This window comes from Aquila chrysaetos, chromosome W (genome assembly GCF_900496995.4).
Source record: "Aquila chrysaetos chrysaetos chromosome W, bAquChr1.4, whole genome shotgun sequence".
NCBI classification, from domain to species: Eukaryota; Metazoa; Chordata; class Aves; order Accipitriformes; family Accipitridae; genus Aquila; species Aquila chrysaetos.
The window spans coordinates 5,085,077-5,111,004 of NC_054457.1; the positions used below are offsets into that span (position 1 = coordinate 5,085,077).

Sequence of the window (25,928 nt, forward strand, 5' to 3'; positions counted from 1 at the left end):
GCTGGTCAGTTGCTGCCAACAAGATCAGTCCTGTTTCTTGGTACTTCTCCCTTCCTCCCAGTGACACCAGTTCCACGTGTCTGATAACACAGTAATTTCATTATCTGAGGAGCTAAACCAGCAGAAAACTAACCCTGCAAAAAGTAAATTTCTGCTGATTTGGGTTCCTCAACTGACTTTCTGTAGGGTCAGATGTGTGCCAGCACAAAGGAGGAGGTAGTAACACCCCCTTTAGTGGCAACTGGCCATTAGACAGGCTTAGCCTATTTGCTTCTTTTACTTGACTTTGAAAGCAGTTTTATAATAAGGGTACCTGGCCATGGTCACTTATCCTATAATAATAAGTATAATGCAATAAAAAACAAGGCTTTTTAAACAACATTTGACTATCATATTTTGATTTCTATCAAAATTTTCCCTGACCTTTCAAAGATAATTGAGTGTGGCATTGCAATGACATCAGCCAGCTCCCTCAGTACTTGTGGGTGCATTCCTGTCAGGGCTCATGGACTTGTGTATGTCTAATTTTTTATGTTTCCCAAACTTGATCCTCCTCTACTGAGGGTAAGTCTTCCTTGCTCTAGAGTTTCCCCCCGGTCTCAGGGGCCTAGGATTCCTCAAGACGGGTCTTAACAGCAAAGGCTGAGGTGAAGAAGGCAATGAGCACCTCAGCCTTTTTCATGTCCCTTTTCACCAGCTCCCTTGCCCACATTTTCTTTAGCTTTCCTTTTGCTGCTGTTATAGCTGTAGAAGCCCTTCTTGCTGCCCTTCATGTCCCTTGACAGATTCAACTCTAGATGAGATTTGGCTTTCCTAACCCCATGCCTGCATGCTCACACAGTGTCTCTGTATTCCTCCTGAGTCACCTGACCCTGCTTCCACCTCCTGTATGCTTCCTTTTTATGTTTGAGTTTAGTCAGGAGCTCCTTGTACACCCATGCAGGCAGTACATTCTGCTGCCTTTGCATGTTTTCCTGCTCATCGGGATGGACCGTTCTTGAGTTCGAAGGAGGTGATCCTTGAATGTCTACTAGCTGCTATATTTTTCAACATAGTGATTTTTGTCTTATAAAACTTCCTTTTGCTCTGTCTCATCTGTCATACAGCTGAATTGCTAGGCCCCTTCTAAGCAGCTTTGACATGATATATAAATTTCTGATCATTTTAAAATGTGATTCCTTTTGTTGGTGATGCTGTGGGATTGTGGGGTGCTAATTAGCCCCTGTGGTGTTCTGCTGTGAATTTTTTTTTTTTTAAAAGAGAAAAGCATCAGAGGTATCAACATGTCTTATCCTGCAAGAAAGTGGGATCCCAAGGTAGTTAATTTTAATTGAGTTCAACCCTTGTTCTAATTTGTTCACTTGAATCAGAATAGAGATGTAACTAATAAAACATAACAAAAGGGAGTTTATAAACAGAACCTAGTAAACATTTTTGGTCCTGATAGAACATGTAGGTAAGGGGGGGAATACCCAAATAAGGTCTTGATGCAATTGTGTTTTGCTTGCTTGAAGTATTGAGTCTGTTGGGTAAATGCTGTTTTACTTGCAACAGGAACAAAGTTGGCAGTTCTGTAAACATGACATTCCTTGTTTGCAAGCAAATGGGGTAGCCAGCAGTAATGACCATCCTACTCTCCTACTCCATTACGTCTTCTCAGTGGGCCTCTTCTCTGCTTTGGTGGGAATCCTGGGAGGGTACATTACATTGTGTTAAGTGATGTTAGGAGCAGGGCCACCTCCTCCAGCTGCTCCAGCTCAGGACTCCCTCCTGTCCAGCTGCTGGAGCCCAGCCCAGGGACCCTGGGTCTCTGCCCAGGCTGAGGGATGAGGTTACCACTTTCCTGTTTGCAGGTTCAACCAGTAGCAAAGCTGAGCATGTATCCTAGAAAAACACACACAGACACAGGACACTGACATGGCCAGTCACACAGACTGCCACAGACAAGGCGCTGCCTTCAACAGCACCTACATACAGGACCCACATAAAACATAAACATAGACAGCCAAGTCCCCTTCCTCCTCCTCAGCTGGTAGACATAGGAGGTCACTAGTGAAGACCCACACACAACACTGTAGATTGACAAGCACACACACATTCGGGGATCCCTTGAGTAGCAGTGTGGCCCCTCTGCCCACTCGATACCCATGCCTGGATCCCAGGCCCTCTTACCTGCTTCATGGGTCCCCTACTCACCAGCTAGTCCAGCTTGATGCTTGCTAGCAAACATCCATGCACTCACACTCATCCCAGAGTGCTCCACATTTGCAAGTCCTCCTGGGCATAGCAGCATGGACCCTTACCTGTCTGATATCCCAGCCCAGACCTAAGCCCCCCCTCCCCCAGTGCTAATTACCAACTAGTCCAGCTTGAAGTTTGCTAGTGAATACACAGAATCACAAAATGGTTGAGGTTGGAAGGGACATCTGGAGGTCATCTGATCCAACCCCCCTGCTCAAGCAGGGCCACCTAGAGCCAGTTGCCCAGGTCCATGTACAGATGGCTTTTTAATATCTCCAAGGAGGGAGACTCCACAACCTCTCTGGGCAACTTATTCCAGTGCTCGGTCACCCTCACAGTAAAAAAGTGTTTCCTGATGTTCACATGGAACCTCCTGTGCTTCATCTTGTGCCCATTGCCTCTTCTGTCACTGGGCACCACTGAAAAGAGCCTGGCTCCATCCTCTTTGCACCCTCCCTTCAGGTATTTATATACATTGATAAGATCCCTGCCGAGCTTTCTCTAGGCTGAACTGTCCCAGCTCTCTCAGCCTTTCCTGATAGGAGAGATGTTCCAGTCCCTTCATCATCTTCGTGGCCCTTCGCTGGACTTTCTCCAGTATGTCCATTTTTCTCTTGTGCTGAGGAGCCCAGAACTGGAAACAGGACTCCACGTGTGGCCTCATCAGTGCTGAGGAGAGGGGAAGGATCACCTCCCTCAACCTGCTGGCAATGCTTTGCCTAATTGTGATGGGTTGACCCTGGCTGGATGCCAGGTGCCCACCAAAGCCATTCTATCACTCCCCCTCCTCAGCTGGACAGGGGAGAGAAAATATAACAAAGAGCTTGTGGGTCGAGATAAGGACAGGAGAGATCACTCACCAATTACCATCACGGGCAAAACAGACTCAGCTTGGGGAAATTAACTCACTTTATTACAAATCAACCAGAGTAGGGTAATGAGAAATAAAACCAAATCTCAGAACACCTTCCCTCCACCCCTCCCTTCTTCCCAGGGTACAACTTCACTCCCGGATTCTCTACCAACCCCCCCAGCGGCACAGGGGGACGGGGAATGGGGTTTACAGTCAGTTCATCACATGTTATTTTCTGCCGCTTCATCCTCCTCAGGGGGAGGACTCATCACACTCTTCCCCTGCTCCAGCGTGGGGTCCCACCCACGCGAGACAGTCCTCCATGAACTTCTCCAACGTGGGTCCTTCCCACGGGCTGCAGTTCTTCACGAACTGCTCCAGCATGGGTCCTTTCCACGGTGTGCAGTCCTTCAGGAGCACACTGCTCCAGCGTGGGTCCCCCACGGGGTCACAAGTCCTGCCAGAAAACCTGCTCCGTGGGCTCCTCTCTCCACGGATCCGCAGGTCCTGCCAGGAGTTTGCTCCAGTGCGGGCTTCCCATAGGGTCACAGCCTCCTTTGGGCATCTACCTGCTCCGGCGTGGGGTCCTCCACAGGCTGCAGGTGGATATCTGCTCCACCATGGACCTCCATGGACTGCAGGGGGACAGCCTGCCTCACCATGGTCTTCCCCACGGGCTGCAGGGGAATCTCTGCTCCGGCGCCTGGAGCACCTCCTCCCCCTCCTTCTTCACTGACCTTGGTGTCCGCAGGGTTGTTTCTCTTACATGTTCTCACTCCTCTCTCTGGCTGCCGAATACCGCCTGTCCCAACTTTTTTTTCCTTCTTAAAAATGTTATCACAGAGGCGTTACCACTATCGCTGATTGGCTCGGCCTTGGCCAGCGGCGGGTCCATCTTAGAGCCGGCTGGTATTGGCTCTCTCTCGAACACAGGGGAAGCTTCCAGCAGCTTCTTACAGAAGCCACCCCTGTAACCCCCCCTGCTACCAAAACCTTGCCACACAAAGCCAATACACTAATGCAGCCCAGGATGCCATTAGCCTAGTTGGCTGAAACCCTCTGGCATATCAGCCACTCCTCCCAGTTTTATTTCATCTGCAAACTTGCTGAGGTTACACTCTGACTGTACTGGGTTTGGCTGGGATAGAGTTAATTTTCTTCATAGTAGGTTGTATGGCGCTATGTTTTGGATTTGTGCTGAAAACAGTGTTGATAACACACTGATGTTTTAGTTATTGCTGAACAGTGCTTGCACAGCGTCAAGGCCTTTTCTGCTTCTCACACCACCCTACCAGTGAGTAGGATGGGGGTACACAAGAAGCTGGGAGGGGACACAGCTGGGACAGCTGACCCCAACTGACCATATTCCATACCATGTGACATCATGCTCAGCAATAAAAGCTGGGGGAAGAAGGAGGAAGTGGGGGACATTCAGAGTGATGGCGTTTGTCTTCCCAAGTAACTGTTACGCATGATGGAGCCTTGCTTTCCTCAAAATGGATAAATATCCACCTGCTGATAGGATGTAGTGAATAAATTCCTTATTCATTTTGTTTGTGCGTGCAGCTTTTGCTTTACCTATTAAATTGTCTTTATCTCAACCTACGAGTTTTTGCACCTTTACCCTTCCAATTCTCTCCCCCATCCCACTGTGGGGGGAGTGAGTGAGCAGCTGTGTTGTGCTTAGCTGCCTACCGAGGTTAAACCACAACAGTCTTTTTTGGTGTCCAACATGGCGCTTGAAGGGTTTGAGATAATGACAGATTTGTTTGGAGTTTGCTAGCTTATTTTATAGCCCATCATCCAGATCATTAATGAAGATGTTAAACAGTATCAAACCCGGTATTGACCCCTGGGGTACACCACTAGTCACTGGCCTCCAACTAGTCTTCGTTCCACTGATCACCACCCTCTGGGCCCATCCCTTCAGCCAGTTTTCAATCCACCTCATTGTCTGCTCATCCAGCCCATACTTCATCAGCTTGTCTATGAGGGTCTTATGGGAGACAGTATCAAAAACCTTATGAAAGTGTACGTAGAACATATCCACTGCTCTCCCCTCATCTACTAAGCCAGTCATTTCATCATAGACATTTCACCTCCCCTTGGTGAATCCACACTAACTACTCCTGATCACCTTCTTGTCCTTAATGTGCCTGGAAATGGTTCTCAGAATTAGTTGCTGCATCACTTTCCCAGGGATCATAGGTGAGACTGACTGGCCTGTAGTTCCCTGGGTCCTCCTTCTTGAAGATATGAGTGATGACATTTACTTTCCTCCAGTCCTCAGGCACCTCTCCCAATCGCCTTGATTGTTCAAAGATTATTGAGTGGCCTTGCAATGACATCAGCCAGCTCCCTCAGCACTCATGGGTGCATCCCATCAGGGCTTATGGGCTTGTGTACCTCCAGTTTGCTTAAGAATTCCCTGACCTGATCCTCTTCCTTGCTCCAGCCTTTCCCTGTGGTCTCTGGGATCTGGGATTCCTGAAGGCTGGTCTTGCTAGTAAAGACTGATGCAAAGAAGGCATTTGGTACCTCAGCCTTTTTCCATGTCCTGTGTCACCATGGTGGAGCAGATATCTACACTGTAGCCCATGGAGGACCCCACAGTGGAGCAGTTGGCTAGTCCCTGAAGGAACTGCATCCCGTGGAGAGCTCATGCTGGAGCAGATTTTCCTGAAGGAATTGCGTCCCATGAAGAGGACCCTCACTGGAGCAGGGGAAAAGTGTGAGGAGGAAGGACAGGCAGAGTGGAACTGTTACTACTGACTGTAACCCCCCATTCCCCATCCCCCCTGCACTGCTGGCGGGGAGGGGTAGAGAAGTTAGGAGTGAAGTTGAGCCTGGGAAAAGGAGGGATGGGGAAAGGTGCTGTTTTAATTTTTTTGTCTTTGTTTCTCACCATCCAAATGGTCTCCAGTATAGTTTTTTTTCCTGGCTATATTCCACTGACCCTAATGACACATGGAAATTCTGTTTTATTTATTTTTTTCTTTTCATTATAGCTATTCTGTTAATTGAAAAGGAGACAGATGTCTACACCAGTGGACCCTGGCACAATGCTTCATCCTGGTCCTTCCCCAGGGCCAGGTCCTTCACCTGGACCAATTCTAGGACCTAGCCCAGGGCCAGGGCCATCTCCTGGCTCAGTACACAGCATGATGGGGCCGAGTTCTGGACCGCCCAGTGTCCCACATCCTATGCCAACAATGGGGTCTACTGATTACCTGCAGGAGGGCATGCACCAACGGCATAAGGTAATTTTGTTTTCAATAAATGAGATTTTTTCCTAGACTTCTCTCCATTGATTAAAAAGCATACTTTTACTACATTTAGACCTGCAAAACAAGCTATTGCACTTCATACATCACATGCAAAACCGCAGCTACACTTTGATTACATCTTTATTACTAAAGATGGTGTACATATCGGATCAAACACAACTTGTTTGTTCTTAATAGACCAGTTTGAACTACAGTGCTAGCAATTATGCAAATCTTAACTTGTAAACTACATGTTTCAGTAGAATAGGCCTCACTAGAGAATAAAATTGAAGTGCTACAAGACCATTCTGGTAGTAATTTTTTTTTAGTTAAACCTACATGTTAGATCTTGTAAGGTTCTTTTTCAACATCTGTTTGGAACTATTTTTTTCCATATTATATTTTTCTGGGGTGACTTTTTTTTTCATGAACATTTATTTTTATTATTATCTCTTAAAAGGCTTAAATATTTATTTCATCTTCCATGTTGATTTAAAAATTATTGTCAAATTAATTTACGTAGGCTCCATCTCATTAAGGAATTTAAAACTATTTAATTTAAAGCATGTGAATAATCTGACTTGAGTGCTTGTCATGCTTAAATTTACGTGTGTGCTTACACAATTTCTTTTGCTATAAGGAAATATGTCTGAAATTTTCTTTTTTAAGACATTCTCTTACTAATTCTCATCTTTAATTATGAAGTAAATTTATGGTAACTTCACTTTTGCAGGTGTTTTACCTTCATAAATATGCAATAACTGCTTACAGAAGCAAGATATCATTTCAAAACCTTTTGGTGATTATCATTATCATTATTTGGTGATTATCTACTTGCTGGCTAGTTTGGCTTGATAGATGTTAGCAATCACACACTAACATACATACCCACACAATAAGCATGCACTCCAGTCTTTCCAGTTGCTGGTACCACAGACAAACAGACCCCTATGACTTGTGGTTCCCCACTCCAATTGCTGGCACTTAGACCTCCATGCACACACACAGAGTTGAGAGCCCTCTCACCCAGGGGGTGAGTTTAATGACAAGACAGGACAGACTGTGCTGATCAAATGCAGGGCATGGTCAGAAAAATGCGCTCACCAGACCTGTTTACATGCGACCAGCCCCTTTTGTCCCCTTATACCTCTATTTTCGCATGCTTGTTCCTCCCAAAATCACCTAGATCCCTCCCTTTTCCTGCCTTTGGTTCCTCCCCTAAACATCCCATAATAAGTCTTGCATGATTCCAAAATGTTCTTCCTGGCATCCCCTGATGAGTCCCATACCCTAGTAGGCAGTAACCCCCCTCAGTCTGTAGGTGCTTGGGAGAGCTGCTCCCGTTAACTCATCGGGTGGGTTTCACGCTGGAGCTGAGGCTCTCCTTGGGACAGCCCTGGGAGGAGTCAGGGCAGGGGCTCTGTCTCTGATTAGGTTATTGGGGTTCCTCTACCTGCCATTGTGTCTGTGCTCCTTTGTGTTTACAGAGGTTTGCTTTTAATAGCATAATCTAACATTAAATTGGCATTAATAAATCATATCGTTCCCATACTTAACAACAATTATGTGAAAATTAAATACTATATATTCAAATAACCAGAAAATCTGTACACAGGAAAATTTACTGTTGATTTATAGAATATAGTTAGGCCAGAAAGAATAAACTAACTTTTTCTCACTAATTTTTTGAATAAACTTTAGTCCATCAATCACATTGTCAGCAGCATCAGGAAATCTGAACTCAAAATATTTGGAAGCTGGGAGGATAGAAGAGGGAAGCATTGCTACATGTTTGCCCTGATCTTATTCTTCCTGGATATTTACCTCTGGTCCCTTCTGGAAACAGAAGAAAGGGAAAGATGGTCTTGGTCTGAAGTGGTATAGCTGTTCTTATGCACCAACTGGGACATGTATTTTTTTAACTATATATATTTATTAACCAGAACAACGGTGTTTTCCATAGATCTTACTTGAGGGACAGAAAGAGAACTGTGCACTCTATGATCTCTCTTCCTATTTGCTGATAACCAGAAGCATAATCCTTTTTTTATTTATAACCATGTGTGGTGGGTTAGCCTTGGCCAGCAGCCAAATGCCCACCTAGCTGCTCACTCACTCCCCCTCCTCAACAGGACAGGGGGAAAAAAATAGGATGAAAAAGCTCGTGAGGTGAGATAAAGATAGGGAGATAGCTTACCAATTACTGTCAAGGACAAAACAGACTTGACTTGGGGAAAAATAATTTAATTTATTTATTTATTAAAATAGATTTGGATAGTGAGAAACAAAGACACACACACAAAAAAAAGCATGGTGTCCTCCATGGGCTGCAGCTACCTGCTCTGGCACCTGAGGCACCTCCTCCCCCTCCTTCTTCTCTGACCTTGGTGTTTGCACTGCTGTTTCTCACTCTTCTCCCCCCCCCGCCTGTCCAGCATTTGTCTCATCTCAGGCCTGCAGTGGAACTATTGCTGAGCTGGCTGGAACTGGCTGTGTCAGGCACAGGGCAGCCCCTTACCTCTTCTCCCTCCTCACAGAGGTCACCCCTGCAGTCCTTCCTGCCCCCTCCCACTACCAAAGCCTTGCCACTTAAACCCAATACACCATGTATACCATAAATGATTGCTGGCTGTAGAAAAATTAGTATGATGTCACAAGCAGGATTTTTACTTGAAGTAAAAATATACCAATAAGAAATTGATTCCTTTAATGGAATCTTTGTGTTTGAAGGGAAACAGCATTTGGGACATTCCAGTGTAGCAGCAACTGAAAGGCAAAAGGTTGGGTTAATAATTTGGCCTAAGCCACAGGCTGTACTGTTCTAAGTTGGTCTGCATTACACTGCTTTGTTATATGAAGTCAATACAGTTCATTTGTTTCTGTTTGGACAATTTTCCTCCAGTTTGTAGTACTTGACATTGTCCAAACAGCTCATAAGGAATCAGAAAAAGAAAGCAGCAGGAAGGGGGATAAACGTTCTCATGTTGTGCTCTGCTTTCCAAAAATCTGATTCCAGGGATAGAGAGTCCCATTGTATTTACTTATAATAGGTAGTATGAGAAGTTTATATGCTTCTTTATATACTTGTGTAAATTTTTATTTTATATCCCTTTGATTTTTTTTTTAGTAGAGGTATATATATTTTTTTTTTTACAGCCTACTGATGGCTTGCATGAAAAAGGAATGGTTGAAGATGTTCATTGTAGCTCTATGAAGAGTATGCGACCTCCTCACCCTGGAATGGGCCCACCTCAGAGTCCAATGGACCAACATAATCAAGGTTTATGCATATTATGCATGCAATATGATTTTGGGGGCCCTTTTGTGCTACAGGAAGTCACAAGTTCCTTGGAACAAGTTTCTTATATTTCCTCTGTGCTCTGTTTGGAGAAGATAAATTGCGATATTGAGGGGAGTAGAGGAATAACTTAATTATCTTGCTTTTTGGAGTGTACATCAACCATGTACTGAAAAAAGTGGGTAATGTAAGGGCTTGGGTAAGGTTATGTCGTGGTTTAACCCCAGCCAACAACTAAGCACCATGCAGCTGCTTGCTCACTCCTCCCGCCTCCCAGTGGGATGGGGAGGAGAATAGGGAAAAAAAAGTAAAACTCGTGGGTTGAGATAAGAACAGTTTAATAACTAAAGTAAAATAAAATACAATAATAACAACAACAATAATAAAATACAATAATAATAATAATAATAATGATGATGATGATGATGATGAAAGGGAATATAACAAAAAAGAGAGATAAATTAGACCCAAGAAAAGACAAGTGATGCACAATGCAGTTGCTCACCACCCGCAGACCAATGCCTGAGCAGCATCCCACCCCTCCCAGCCAGCTCCCCCCAGTTTATATACTGAGGATGATGTTCTGTGGTATGGGATATCCCTTTGGCTAGTTCAGGTCAGCTGTCCTGGCCATGCTCCCTCCCAGCTTCTTGTACACCTGCTTGCTGGCAGAGCATGGGAAATGGAAAAGTCCTTAACTTAGGATAAGTGCTACTTAGCAACAACTAAAACATCAGTGTGTTATCAACATTATTCTCACACTAAATCTAAAACACACTGTACCAGCTACTAAGAAGAAATAACTCTATCCCAGCCAAAACCAGGACAATCAGTTTGAATCCTATGATGAAGGAATCACAAGAGAGAAGTGAAACCAGCCTGGAGTGGCCTTATTTAATATCTATCTGCCATGTTTGGTCAAGTACTGTTTGTAGGTTTTACCAAAAAATTGTGCCTGACAACAGAAACAAAATAGAAGCTAATTTCATCATATGTCTTCTTCACATCCTTTAGTTCACAAGGTAAAAGGAAATGTATTCTATAAGCAGCTCAGTATGTTGAAGATTTAACTGACAACACCTACTTATATTAGTTTAGCAGATAAGGTTCTGTATATTGCATAACTAGTTGTATTACAGCAATTCCTAAAGACCCTGACTAGAATTAGGAGCCCTCTTTTACCAGTCCCTGTACAAATCTATTAAGAGATGGTCACTTTTTTTGATGTGTTTTTGTGTTTGTTAGATTGGATAAGACAAATGGTGGGAAGAGAAAACGGGTATAGATTAGCAGAATGCATTTGCTTGAACTGCTGTGTGACTCTGAGCGGGCTGTGACTGGGATCCTGGTCAATACTTGTTCCTGTACCTTGAGCATTGGAAAGTACTGTTTTTCAGTTATACCTTTCAGTACCAATTAAGTGAAATAGAACTGATTTCTGAAGATACAAATTCTCCATCAGATTAAAGTGTTTTTCTGCTGATTTCAGTGGAATTCAAGCATGCTCATCTGAGAGCAAAATTTTACCCGAGAATGCATTTAGAGACAGGTTTGCTTGTAACAAATGTGTTTCCTAAAATGAACAGAATGTTTACTCTGAAAATGAAAGCTGGTTCAATTTAAACATAATGTGCTAATAATACAGTGCAATACTTAGCACTGCGGGTCATGGCTCATGCATGGGACTTCTCTGTGCTACAATAAAACTAATAAGCAGTAATAACAGGTACGACTGTCTATATAATAGACATGTATAGTGCTTGGCTTGCTTCTGCATAGCATTCTAATTTAGAAGAAAAGTAGCACTAAGCAAAATGAATATAACCCATATTAAACGGACAAAAACTTGTTAAGTGATAGCTTATAAAAATAACTAAATAGTGAATCATCAACCAGTTGGGGACATTTCTAGTTGGTCTTGTGGGAATCTGAATATATTTGTCATAAATATATGTCATAAACTCATTGCTGGTAGAATTTGCAGATAACAGTGGTGTAGCAGTAAATAACAAAAGGAACAAGTTGGTTATATATGCTGATCGAGATCATAGAAAGATACCAATGAACTGAAACAAACCAGAAAACCCTCTTGTTTTTTTGTGGAATTTGGAACTAAATAAGTGCAATTATTGTGATACAGCAGTAAACCCCACTCCAATTACAATATTTAAAGTGCTCTGTTCACAGTTGATAAAAGAACTTGAAATGCAAAGATAAGCACTGCAGGGTTTTTAAGGCTCTGGGACTTAATCTCTATACATTTTTAAACACCAAGCAGTATTTGCTGAGCTTTTTACAATAAAGCTATCCAAATTTAGGTTAACATAGAGTTCACCAAGTTACTGCTTCACAGAGAATATTGATATTTACTGTCCCTATTGTTCTTAAACTTAGCTGCACTTTCTTTTCTGATCCTTTCAGCCTTTTAAAGATGAGAAAAATCTATTTGGTCATCTTATCCATCTGTCTGCCAGTAGAAGACTACCTCTCAACAGTATATTTCTCCAGTCCTAATTTTGAATGAATTGCATGCTTGGGGCCTTCATATCTTTCTCTTAGTTGACAGTTTCACAAGAGATGATATTAGCACTGGCCATATTACCAATGAGGAAAATTTTATACTTTGCTTACCTTAAATAAATCTTCTTGTAGCTTCAGTCCTGTCTGAATATATTTCTCGCTGTATATTTCTTCTAAGATGTTTCTAGTGCTGTATACCCTGAGATTCTTTCAAGCAGCTCCCTAAAGATGCCAAAGTCTGCTCTCCTGAAGCCCAGGGTTGTGCTCGAGGTTCGCCAGTGTGTCTTGACTCTTTTTAAAGGTTTTGCACTTAAAGTAGAAAACCTCTATATGGCATCACAAAACTTTAGAGTCTGTGAATGTCACATTTTATAGCTAATGAGAAGTTTGGAAGGTTTTTGTCCTTACCTGAAATAATTAGTTGGTGTTTTATTTTAATCTTTATTTTTGTAAAACCTGTTTTCCTTATTGCCAAGATTCCCAACGTGTATGACTTTGAGGGAGAGAGGAAATGTAATTACTAAATATGTAGAAACCTCAAAACCAGTTCATTTCTAGAAATTCCTCTCTCCATAGCAATGTCATGCACTTAAGGCTTGAATTGTCAAGGTTAAAAACAAGTGCTGTATGTCTCATTTCACCTTTCTGACTTCACTTTTTTGTAGCTCAGACAGATTTAAGATCCAGCATCTCAAAACCCATCACTGATTTAGGACTAAATAACTTTGAAAAGTGTAATGTTGTGGCGGGGAGACAAAGAAATCTTTCTTTGGCAGACAGTTTTGAAAACAGCTTAATTAAAAGTAGCTGCTATTTAAAGGAAATTGTGAGATTTGGAAATGTAACAGTAATGGAAAAATACAATAAATAAGAAACCAAAATTTAAAATCATAAGACAATAGAGCAATTATATGCTTTTTAATACCATAATATATTCATTTAAAGCAGTGTCTTCCATAAGTGGGATTTTAGCCCCCCCCTTTTCTTAATAAAGAAAGAATTATTTTTGAGAGTAGTTAGTAGTCTCAGTCCTGACACCTTTGGTAGACAGAGATTAATAAATGGAATAAACTGTATGATCTGTATGATTATTTATCATGGCTTTTATCACCAGCAATATATTTATGAATATATGTATAAGCAATTTTGATATTAAGCTTTCTATTGAATAACCTAAGTAATTTTAGCTTTTTACCCTTAATGTCTCTTATTCTCCCTTTTCATTCCTTCCTCAACTTTTTCTTTCTATCTTTCCCTTAGGTTCCTTATTTTTTCTTATTTTCAACAGGGTTTTCTTTGCTTGTCTTTTTGCTCTTTAGTTATAAAACTGAATTCTCAGTCTCTTTCTGTCTTATCTGATCTTTTCCCAACTAAAACTTCTTTTTCTGTCCTGTCCTTCCATTTCCTTTTCCTATTTTTGAAAAACAAAACAAAACACAACCAACCCCAAATCTTCCATTCTTTTTTCTTTATTCTTTCAGTTATTTTTAATGTGTACTTCACTGTAGGATATTAGTATCCTCAGACCCCACCTTTCATTAACTTTCAGTTCTTTAGCACTCTCATGTCTCAGCTTGTATGAATTCTGAATTTACAGCTACTGGCATCTCACCAGTCAAAATTTGTAGAGTTCCCCTATGCTGCCCTTATTGGAAGAACAGTGAAAGGAAGGAGTAAAATTGCTTCTTACTGTGACCAGTACTAGGTATAGATAAAGTTGGCATAGTTTCAGTTCAGAATGTCAGATCAGCCAAGGAATCACAGGAGTAGATTTGATTCCACAGAACTCAGGGAAGTCTGCATGAACTTTTGAGTTTTGTGACCTATAACTTGGTCAAAGACTGTGAAAGGGAGCTAGGAGATTTGTTGTTTTGTAAGGCTCATCAGACTGATACTGTGGTGGGTTGACCCCAGCCAGCAACTAAGCACCCACTGGCTGCTTCGTCACTCCCCCCCTCCCCCAGCAGTATGGGGGAGAGAATCAGAAGGCCAAAAGGAAGAAATTACTTGTGGGTTGGGTTGAGATAAAGACAGTTTAATAAGTGAAGAGAAAAAAAAAAAAAACACCAAGCGATGCAAAGGCAATCGCTCGCCACCTCCCACAATCAGACTGATGTCCAGCCAGTGTCCGAGCAATGGCTACTTTGGAAAGACTTCCCCATCATTTTTTATTGCTGACCATGATGTTATATGGCATGGAATATCCCTTTGGCCAGTTCAAGTCAGCTGTCCCGGCTGTGTTCCCTCCCAACTTTTTGTGCACCCCCAGCCTACTCCCTGAGGGGGCAGAGTGAGAAACAGAGAAGGACTTTATGCTGTGCAAGCACTGTTCAGCAATAGCCAAAACATTGGTGTGTTATTAACAGTGGTTTAGTCACAAATCCAAAACACAGCACCATACAGGCTGCTATGAAGAAAATTAACTCCATCCCAGACAGCCCCAGTACAGATACAAATGTTATTTTTCTTCTGCAAATCTCTCTTTCACAGCTGGTAGACATCTTTAAAATCTAACTGTAGTGCATCACCTAAAGGATAAGACTTAAGATTTTTTTTGTCTTGGATGTGCTTTGGAGTCTTCGATATCTCACTTAAAAAGCATACCCATACCATCTATTTTCATGGATGTGTTATGAAGCTCAGGGAAATATTTGTGAAGTGTAATTAAAATTCAAACCTAAACCCACCAAAAAGCAAGGATTGTAATAAGATGAGTTCTGTTCCCTTCAGAGTTGTGCTCACCCTGTGTGGTGGGTTAACCTTGGTTGGTCTCCACGTGCCCACCCAGCTGCTCTCTCACACCCCTTCCTCAGCAAGATGGGGAGAAAATAAGATGAAAAAAACTTACGGGTCGACATGAGGACAGGGAGATCGCTCACCAGTTACCATCATAGGCAAAACCAACTCAACTTGGGGAAGACTAGTTTAATTTATTTCCAATTAAAAATAGAGTAGGATAGTGAGAAACAAAAACAAAGCTAAAAACACCTTCCCCCCACCCCTCCCTTCTTCCCAGGCTCTTCTACCTCCTCCTCCACCACTGATTTGCACAGGGGGGATGGGGAATGGGAGTTGCAGTCAGTTCATAAAGCTTTTTCTCTGCCGCTCCTTCCTTCTCATGCTCTTCCCCTGCTCCAGTGTGGGGTCCCTCCCACAGGATACAGTCCTTCACAAACTTCTCCAATGTGGGTCCTTCCCACAGGCTGCAGTTCTTCATGAACTGCTCCAGCATGGGTCCTTTCCACGGGGTGCAGTCCTTCAGGAACAGGTTGCTCCAACATGAGTCCCCCACAGGCCACAGTTCCTGCCAGAAAACCTGCTCCTGTGTGGGCTCCTCTCCACGGGCTGCAGTTTCTGCCAGGAGCCTACTCCAGCACAGGCTCTCCATGGGGTCACAGCCTCCTTCAGGACACATCTACCTGCTCCGGTGTGGGGTCCTCCCCGGGCTGCAGGTGGATATCTGCTGCACTGAGGACCTCCCTGGGCTGCAGGGGGACAGCCTGCCTCACCATGGTCTTCCCCACGGGCTGCAGGGGAATCTCTGCTCCAGCGCCTGGAGCACCTCCTCCTCCTCCTTCTGCACTGACCTTGGTGTCTGCAGAGTTGTTTCTCTCACTCCTCTCTCTCACAGCTGCTGCATAGTGGTTTTTACCCTTTCTTAAATATGTTATCACAGAGGCACCACCACCTTCGCTGATTGGCTCAGCTTTGACCAGCAGCAGGTCTGTTTTGTAGCCGGCTAGAACTGGCTCTGTCCGACATGGGGGCAGCCCTATGTCTCTTCTCACAGAGGCCACCCCTGCAGCCCCCCCTCCCCACTACCAAAACCATGCCATGTAAACCCAATATACCCTGTTAGATCTTTTATAGGATTTAATGTTCATCAGCTTTTTCAGAAGATAGTTTTTGTGTTCAAAGTTGATACTCTGGGTTTTCCAGCACCTGGATGGTAAAAGGTAGTAAATGTTGTTTCTCAGACTAAAAGCTTTAATCCACATAAGCTTGAGGAACTATATAAAAATATGAATTAGATACTGTCTGGTTTTATATTTGTATGTTGGAGAGTATTAGGAAAAAGGTTATGTATCATTGAATAGGTGCTTTGATGTATGCACATCAAAATAAATATATACATATATAAATATAATGCTGTTTTTATAAGCTGTAAAATAGGCAAACATCTTTGAAAACATTCTATAATGAAATATTCATTCAACATACAGGTGAACCAGTGCCCTATCATACCATTTGATTGCTGTATTTCACATGCAATTTAGTTTTAGTTTGTTTTACCCCAAATGTGAGGGGAGTTAATTGTTTGAATAATAGCTCTTGTAGCCTTCTTGCTATCTCAGGGAATTTCAGATCATACTTCTGTTCTTGTAGAAAATATTACAGCTCTACTAATGTGAGAGAGAATTTTTTATATTTCAGATACTGTTTAAGGTAAAGAAACTTCAGTGGAGTTTAGACTTGATTAACCTGGAAAATAAGGTTTTGAACCTCTTATCTGTTCCAGGCTATATGTCTCCACACCCATCTCCACTGGGAGCACCAGAACATGTGCCCAGTCCAATGTCTGGACAAGGTCCAACTCCACCCCAGATGACTCCAAGTCATCCAGGACCCATGATACCAGGAGACCCACAAGTTATGAGTCAACCCAACAGAGGTTCTTCCCCTTTCAGTCCTGTACAGCTGCATCAGCTCCGAGCTCAGATTCTAGCATACAAAATGTTAGCTAGAGGTCAGTCTTTACCAGAAAACCTCCAACTTGCTGTTCAAGGAAAGAGGACCCTGCCCGGCATTCAGCAGCAACAGGTTCCTGCTGCCTATAGCAGGCAATCAAGTAAGTGAATGTAGGCACCATGTCATTGGCAAGATACTTCTTTAAGTTCTACCCGTGGAAAATAGAAATTGTTGGTGTGCAGGCATATAATTTGGAACCATTTGCAGACATCTATATGAACAATGACCTATGGTTTTAAGTTGGAATAAGTGCGTGAAGCACATTATTAATAGGATACTAATTATTTTTAAAAATAGAGATAAAAGTAATTTATATGCTATCTGTCCTGATTATGCCTGCCACTTTTGCAAATGTCACAATTTGCCAGTTACATTTTACTGCTCTTAGAATGCGTTTTCACTCCCCTGTTGCCATGCAGAAAAATAGATATAAAATCTGGAAGATGACTGATTATGCAGATCATGAAAACTGAAACTATATGCAGTATGTTGTCAAGTGCATAACATAGGGACAAGAGTTTCTCATAATAATAATAGATGTTATAATGCAGTACGCAAACTTATTTTGGTCTTAAACAGCTGTGTTACTTTAAAGAGCTTGCACCTGTTATGTTTTCTGAACAAGTCCAATCCTAAGATCAATTTAATGGGGAGGGAGGGAAAGGAGGGGAGTTTTCTGTTGTTGAAGTTTGGTTTTGTTTGTTTGTAAGTTCATTAATTTGTATGATGATTGTCTTTCACTTTTTCCCTCCTCCACAATCTCAAGAAAATAAAGAAATGGTTTATCTAGCCATGTGGACATTATACAGATCCCACTGTGATATCTTAACAGTATTATGTGCATATTTTTTGACTCTTCATTACTTTCAAATTCAGACCTTTTAGGACCTTTTCCCATGGGAAAAAAAAATATCCAGTTTACTTAAAGGCAGTTTTAAATATCTTTTATGTATTTCTTTTGTCTTTTCAGTTTTGTACATTTTTTAACCAAGGGCTATGAAAATGTGATCTTTATTTTTAAAAATTAATCTCCTCCTGCTGTTTATTACTCACTTGAAATAATAATCCTATGTTTGTGATATCATAATATACACCATACAAATGATTTTGGGCACAAAATTAGCTTCAACAGATTAAAAAATATGCTGATTATTTTAAAGAGTTAATGATTTCTGTAAACTGTTATTTAGCTTTAGAAGCTGAGGGTAAAAATGATCCTATTTTCTTATAAAAAATAATTTGAATAACTCTGGTCTCTTAATTTCAACGCATGTGGTTTTGTCATCAAGTATTTTAAAAGATGTGATTTTAATATACCTCATTACATTAATTTTTTGCACAGTGGAATCCACTTAAATCTGTATTTAATGCACAAAGCTTATTTGCATAAATAGACTAGCATATTGGAATGCAGAGGGATTTTTTTAATGTGTAGTAATGTTTTATATTTTAATAATTTTCTTTCTGTTAAATTATAGGTATTGGGTCACATGCAATGAGTGGTCCTACAGCTGGCCCAGGACCAGCTCCAGGAGTACCTGGACATATAGCTGCCATGACCCCTAAACCTTGGACAGAAGGTAGAAGGGAGTATAGTAGTAATTTTATATCATGCATACAGTTAAGGTTAGACCATGTGGGTAGGGACTGGGGAAAAGAGGCAGGAAAAAGAATGGGGAAATAAAAAGGCATAAAGAAGAAATGGTGTGACCTTTACTTTGCCTAGCACTTAAATATCAAGGAGTGTTTTACCACTTATTCAAAGGTGAATGAGTTGACCAGATGAAATTATTGCAGCTGTTAGGCAGCCTGAACATGAAGCACCCTCTACAATCAGAATTAAATATATAAGCTTGTTCCTTTTCCAGAGATTGATGCAGATGGTTGAATGCCAGATGGTCAGGATGCTGGATCTGAAATGAAATTGATTACAAGACTACAGGCATATTGTGTAGTTGTATTTTTTAGCAATAAACTATTATGTTTCCTCAAACAATCAAGTGATATCTTTATTGTTGAAGATGTCTGTTCTCAATGACTATCTCACATCTGTGTGCATGAGTGACTTCCTGACTTGTTAGAGTACTGAAACCTGTGCTGTCATTGGCAGGTGCTATATTAATGTTAACTGATGAGTTAGTTAACTTTCAAAATAGTTAGAATGCTATAACATAAAAGAGTAATCAGATACCAAGTATTTCAGATACATAAATATAATTAATTGGGAGTTGGGGGCAAAATGGAAGCTATTTATATTTGCCAGCTATATTTAAGTACTATTGCTGAAATTTTAATATGGCTTACTGGTTCTCACAGGGAGTTGTAAAAGCAGGCCTACTCACGCTTCTAGTCAAATTGTGACTGTGGATGCATCCTTCCAAGCAGTATAAGGACAATGAACATATGAAGAGGCAGAATTTGGTCCTGCACTTATATGAAACTAGTTCTAGAGGACTCTTACTAATGCTAGATTTACTTAAAAAAAGTGTGAATTAAAAAAAAAAAAGAGGTGTTGTTCATAAACTGACATGCACTTTTATTACAAAGCTGGTGAGGGGCCTGGAGCATAAGTCTTATGAGGAGCGGCTGAGGGAACTGGGGTCGTTTAGTCTGGAGAAAAGGAGGCTGAGGGGAGACCTTTTCGCTCTCTACAACTACCTGAAAGGGGGTTGTAGTGAGGTTGTAGTGAAGTGGGTACTGGTCTCTTCTATCAAGTAACTAGTGATAGGACGAGAGGAAATGGCCTCAAGTTGCGCCAGGGGAGGTTTAGATTGGATATTAGGAAAAATTTCTTTACTGAGAGGGTTGTCAGGCATTGGAACAGGCTGCCCAGGGAAGTGGTGGTGTCACCATCCCTGGAGGTATTCAAAAAGCATGTAGACAAAGCACTTCAGGATATGGTTTAGTGGGCATGGTGGTGTTGGGTTGACAGTTGGACTCGATGATCTTAAAGGTCTTTTCCAACCTAAACAATTCTATGATTCTATGATTATTTTTTGATCGCTTTCTGCAATGTCCATTTGAGTTTGTTTCTCTATAGGGAGGGAAACCTAGTATTTTTCCTGATAAATTTGAATGTTTGTCTTAGCTTCATGTTTTGACCTAAAAAATCATCTTGGATTTTTTACTACATTCCATATTTCATGTTATCATGTTTCTTATGTTCTAGGCCAAGCCCCAGATATGAGTGTTCCCAATACACCACAAAAGCTCTCTGTACCACCTCCTAGTGGGAGGCCTTCTCCTGCCCCCGCTGCTTCCCAGCCTTCTGCAACCATGCCTGGGTCCTCTGTACCACAGCCCACACCTGGACAGTCTTCACCAATTGTGCAGCTGCAGCAAAAACAGACTCGTATCAGCCCTATCCAGAAACCACAAGGATTGGATCCAATTGAAATACTCCAGGAACGTGAATATAGGTAAAAGCTGAATAACAAGATTTAAATGCATATGCTTATTTTTTACTTTCTCAGTGAGTACTCTTGCAATCATCCCCTGTATTGTAGTGATTGTAGTTTAAATTGAGTTTCCATAGAGGGACCATGTCAAATACAAGTACAGAGGCATCAAACTGTAAAGCATGATTTAATTTCAGCCCAAGTTCTGAATTAGCAAAGCATATTGGTAGTATCAATGCAAACCAGCTTAACTTTAAAATGGACTCAAGTACTTGGCTGGATTAGTGTGATATTTGGAAAGCTGCAAATAATAATAGCTATGAAATTAAAATCCTTGGAATCCACATGGAAACTATTTTAGTACAGAAAGTATTAAGAACCATAAACAAAAGGAAATTAGAAGGAAAAAATGGCAATGAAAAGACTGAAGAATAAGTGGCCAAAGCAAAAACTAATTTTGTATAATGATAAATAGGTTGTCTGGACTACCGAAGAATAGAGTATTAAGGAGGTGAAAGTGAAGATGAAAAATAGGATACCAGGAAGTATGGTCCATAAATGTTGAGTTAGACTCCTAAGTAAGTACCCTAATTAAAAAGTGATGAGTACCCAGTAATATTCCTAGTAACACAGAGAGGATCTAATCTCTTATGATTTTCTGAGGTTAGAAAGAAACTGTTCCTTCCCCTTACTGAGACTATTATACAATTCCCCTTGAGGACTGGGGGAGGAGAAAGGCTGACTTGTATCTAAAGTATGTTCCTGGTCACTGTCAGTGAAAGGAAGCAGACTCCACATAGTGTATTTGCTTGATTTGAAATGATAATGCCTCTTCTTGTTACTAAAACAATGAGGGTATAGGGGGAAAGTAGACAAAAGATGGTAATCTCACTGAAAACAGGATTAAATGAATACTTGCTTCATGAATGTATTCTACCTTTTCAGATACAGGAGGGAGGGTAAGTGGCATGAACTTTTATAGGATATCAAGCGTCTCAGGAAGGATATGGTGCGATATCCAGAAACCAGGCCTTGATCCAGCAAAGCACTTGTGGTTTTTACATAAGGGCATGCTTAAGTGCTTTTCTGACTTATAGTTGTGGTCATTCTGTCAGTCTCATAATTTTCACCTTAGCATGGAATGGCTGTAGCTATTTTGGTGTGTACAGTCATGATCTAACAGCTTTTTCAGAAAACATGTAGGATGTACCATAATACAGTTTCACTGCTGCTCTGAATGAGGGATCATAGTATTAACCTGAGCCAGCAATCATTTGGCCGGTATTGCATAAACTCATTTGTAACTGCTTCTGCCCTTCCAGCCCTGCTCCACTGCTGCGCAATTTTGTGCCAAATTTTATGACTTGAGGATATGCATAAATGGAGGAGGAAGGGGAGTGAGGGACAGCAGAAAATAACTGAGGTAGATTTACTCAACTATGTAGAAATTGGTTGCAGTCACAGCATATCCATTAGGTTCTAAATAGCCTGATCTGGGCAGGCTAAATAAGATGGAAGTTTGAGAGGGATTCTGGAATAGTAGAATTGTTTTTGTAATGGCTGGATAGTAATTCAAGTTTTTTAAATATTGTTGTTGGGAATTTGTTTTGTTTTGTATACCAAGGTGCTTAGAACTTGTATAGGTCTTTTCATTATTTAAACCTAAATAAGTAACACCAAACTAAAGCTGTGAAAACAGCTTTTATGCTTTGGGTGGTAATAGACTTAGCTTTAGTACAAGTAGAGTTAACATACCAGTATGAAGTATTCACGCCTTAGTAAAATGGGAATAGAAGAAAGTTAATATAAGCATTTGCATCCTGAAAACCCAGTGAAGTTAGCAATATCTTTGAAAAATGATTACTGGATAGTAAACAAGAGAGCTCCTTTATTTAATAAGACAAAGCATTTTACTATGAAATAATTTTTTTTAATTAAAAAAGGTGAATTACTCACATCTTCAAAAAAAGATACAAGATGCTTCAACAAATCCCATAATTCAAATATCCAGAAAAAAAGTTAAAATTTTGACATATTGCCTCACTGTGGAGAAGTCTCTACTTTAAATCTGATGCCACAGTCTGTGGTCTTGAGCATGGTGTTTCAGAAGTAAAGTTGTGAAGTCTGCTGTGTCACATCCACTTACTGCTAATTTATCTGCTATATAAGTCATTTGCTGAGGTATCTGGCCATTCCTCTTTCTGCATATGCACCTCCTGTTGTGGTTTAACCCCAGCCAGCAACTAAGCACCATGCAGCTGCTCACTCACTTCCCTCCCACCCAGTGGGATGGGGGAGAGAATCGGGGAAAAAAAGGTAAAACTTGTTGGTTGAGATAAGAACAGTTTAATAGAACAGAAAGGAAGAAACTAATAATTATAATCATAATAATAAAATGACAATAATAATAATAAAAGGATTGGAATATACAAAACAAGTGATGCACAATGCAATTGCTCACCACTCGCTGACCGATGCCCAGTTAGTTCCCGAGCAGCGATTCCCCCCAGCCCCACTCCCCCCAGTTTATATACTAGACATGACGTCACATGGTATGGAATATCCCTTTGGCCACTTTGGGTCAGCTGCCCTGGCTGTGTCCTGTGCCAACTTCTTGTGCCCCTCCAGCCTTCTTGCTGGCTGGGCCTGAGAAGCTGAAAAATCCTTGACTTTAGACTAAACACTACTTAGCAACAACTGAAAACATCAGTGCGTTATCAACATTCTTCTCATACTAGATCCAAAACATAGCACTATACCAGCTACTAGAAAGAAAACTAACTCTATCCCAGCTGAAACCAGGACAGTATCCATATCCACCCCTTATTCTATACCATTGATGTCATGCTCAGGTCCCATACTTTCCTATACATCCTAATTAATCACAGTCGCCTGTCCTGTCCCTTGATATATATACATACAGATATCATTCCCTTAGTCTATGGGCCATCCCTACAAAATGTCCATTGAGTTCATTTAATCCATGACTTCGGGCTCCATCTGTCATAACAGCCTTTGTGGGCAGGAGGGATGGTGCGAAGTCCGCTCAGTTGGCAGAGCAGGATTGGGCTTTGGTGCAGTGCGGCAGATGGGTGACACTGGGCACAGCAGGAGGATGGTGTATGGTGTTGGACTGTTGCATGCTGGAGTCAGTTCTGGTTCCATCACTACTGCGCTTCGCTCAGTTTTATCACAGTTCATTCTTGCTTGATCTAAGTGATTCTTACTCTAATACAATGGATATAGCATATAACAATTATAGTAATGATAACATACAGTAGCAGGGTTATATAGCAATTATCATCATACAATTTAATTCATTGGCTATTCTCACTTAAAATCAAATCCCCTTGAGGCACACATTGGACTTCCCCATCTTCTCGCATCACCCACCAAGTGCACCCAGGCCCTTGAGCAAAAGCAATCCCACGAATGGGTTTGCCTTTGCCTGAGGCAGGAGTAACCCAGACTGTCTTCCCTAACATATTTTTGATGTGCACTACAGGGACTTCATCCCCTTCTACAGTACCTAAAAGTTCTGACTGGGCAAGGCCACCCCAATTGGCAGATCGTCTGGTGTTGACTAACCAGGTGGCTTTTGCTAAATGTGTATCCCAATGTTTGAAGGTTCCACCCCCCATTGCTCTCAATGTAGTCTTTAACAGTCCATTGTATCACTCAATTTTCCCAGAGGCTGGTGCATGATAGGGGATGTGACATACCCACTCAAGCCATGCTCTTTGGCCCAGGTGTCTAGGAGGTTGTTTCGGAAATGAGTCCTGTTGTCTGACTCAGTTCTTTCTGGGGTACCGTATCGCCATAAATCTTGCTCTTCAAGGCCAAGGTTAGTTTTCTGGGCAGTGGCATGGGGCACGGGATATGTTTCCAGCCATCCGGTGGTTGCTTCCACCACTGTAAGCACATGGCGCTTGCATTGGAGGGTTTGTGGGAGTGTGATATAGTCAATCTGCCAGGCTTCCCCATATTTATATTTCAGCCATCGCCCTCCATACCACAGGGGCTTTAACAACTTGGCTTGCTTAATTGCAGCACATGTTTCACATTCATGGATAACTTGTGCATTAGTGTCCATGGTCAAGTCCACCCCTCGATCACGAGCCCATCTATATGTTGCATCTCTTCCCTGATGGCCTGAGGTATCATGGGCCAACAGAGCCATAAACAGCTCACCCTTATGTTGCTAGTCCAGATCCACCTGAGCCACTTCAATCTTGGCAGCCTGATCCACCTGCTGGTTGTTTTGATGTTCTTCAGTGGCCTGACTCTGGGGTACGTGAGCATCTATGTGATGTACTTTTACAACCAGATTCTCTAGCCGGGATGCAATATCTTGTCACAGTGCGGCAGCCCAAATGGGTTTACCTCTGCGCTGCCAGTTGCTCTGCTTCCATTGCTGTAACCACCCCCACAGGGCATTTGCCACCATCCATGAGTCAGGATAGAGATAGAGCACTGGCCACTTCTCTCTTTCAGCAATGTCTAACGCTAGCTGGATGGCTTTCACTTCTGCAAATTGACTCGATTCACCTTCTTCAGCGATTTCTGTGACTTGTCATACAGGACTCCATACAGCAGCCTTCCACCTCCGATGCTTTCCCACAATGCGACAGGACCCATCAGTGAACAGAGCATATTGCTTCTCATTTTCTGGCAGTTTATTATACAGCGGGGCTTCTTCAGCACGTGTCACCTCCTCCTCTGGCGACATTCCAAAATCTTTGCCTTCTGGCCAGTCCTTGATCACTTCCACAATTCCTGGGCGATCGGGGTTTCCTATGTGAGCCCGTTGTGTGATCAGTGCGGCCCACTTGCTCCACGTGGCATCAGTTGCATGATGTGTAGAGGAGACTTTCCCTTTGAACATCCAGCCCAGCACTGGCAGTCGGGGTGCTAAGAGGAGCTGTGTTTCAGTACCAACCACTTCTGAGGCGGCTCGAACTCCTTCATATGCTGCCAATATCTCTTTTTCAGTTGGAGTATAGCGAGCCTCGGATCCTCGATATCCTCGACTCCAAAACCCCAGGGGTTGGTCTCATTTCTCCCCAGGTGCTTTCTGCCAGAGGCTCCAGGTAGGGCCATTCTATCCAGCTGCAGTATAGAGCACATTTTTAACATCTTGTCCTGCCCAGACTGGCCCAAGGGCTACTGCATGAACAATCTCCCGTTTAATTTGTTCAAAGGCTTGTTGTTGCTCAGGGCCCCATTTAAAATCATTCTTCTTCCGGGTCACTTGATAGAGAGGACTTACAATTTGACTGTAATTTGGAATATGCATTCTCCAAAAACCCACGACACCTAAGAAGGCCTGTGTTTCCTTTTTATTAGTCGGTGGAGACCATGTGACCCACCTAGTGGATGAGGGAAAGGCTGTGGATGTTATTTTCCTGGACTTCAGCAAGGCCTTTGACACTGTCTCTCATGGCATACTCCTTGAGAAACTGGCGTCTCGTGGCCTGGATAAGTGCACTCTTCACTGGGTGAAAAACTGGCTGGATGGCCGAGCCCAGAGGGTAGTGGTGAATGGGGTGAAATCCAGTTGGCGGCGGGTCACAAGTGGTGTTCCCCAGGGCTCGGTGTTGGGC

General features: G+C 42.1%; 1 protein-coding gene across 2 annotated transcripts in view; it reads left to right on the top strand.

Annotated features, from left to right (window-relative positions):
- The first annotated feature begins 6,106 nt into the window (after positions 1 to 6,106).
- LOC121232769 (probable global transcription activator SNF2L2) overlaps positions 6,107 to 25,928 on the top strand; it is a 192,437-nt gene continuing 172,615 nt past the window's right edge. For both annotated transcript variants that reach the window (XM_041121185.1, XM_041121186.1), the window contains exons 1-5: positions 6,107 to 6,354; positions 9,517 to 9,640; positions 16,698 to 17,027; positions 18,406 to 18,507; positions 20,097 to 20,346. In XM_041121185.1, coding sequence (XP_040977119.1) covers positions 6,130 to 6,354; positions 9,517 to 9,640; positions 16,698 to 17,027; positions 18,406 to 18,507; positions 20,097 to 20,346 — 1,031 coding nt within the window. In that variant the 5' untranslated portion in view covers positions 6,107 to 6,129. The remainder of the gene's footprint in view (positions 6,355 to 9,516; positions 9,641 to 16,697; positions 17,028 to 18,405; positions 18,508 to 20,096; positions 20,347 to 25,928) is intronic.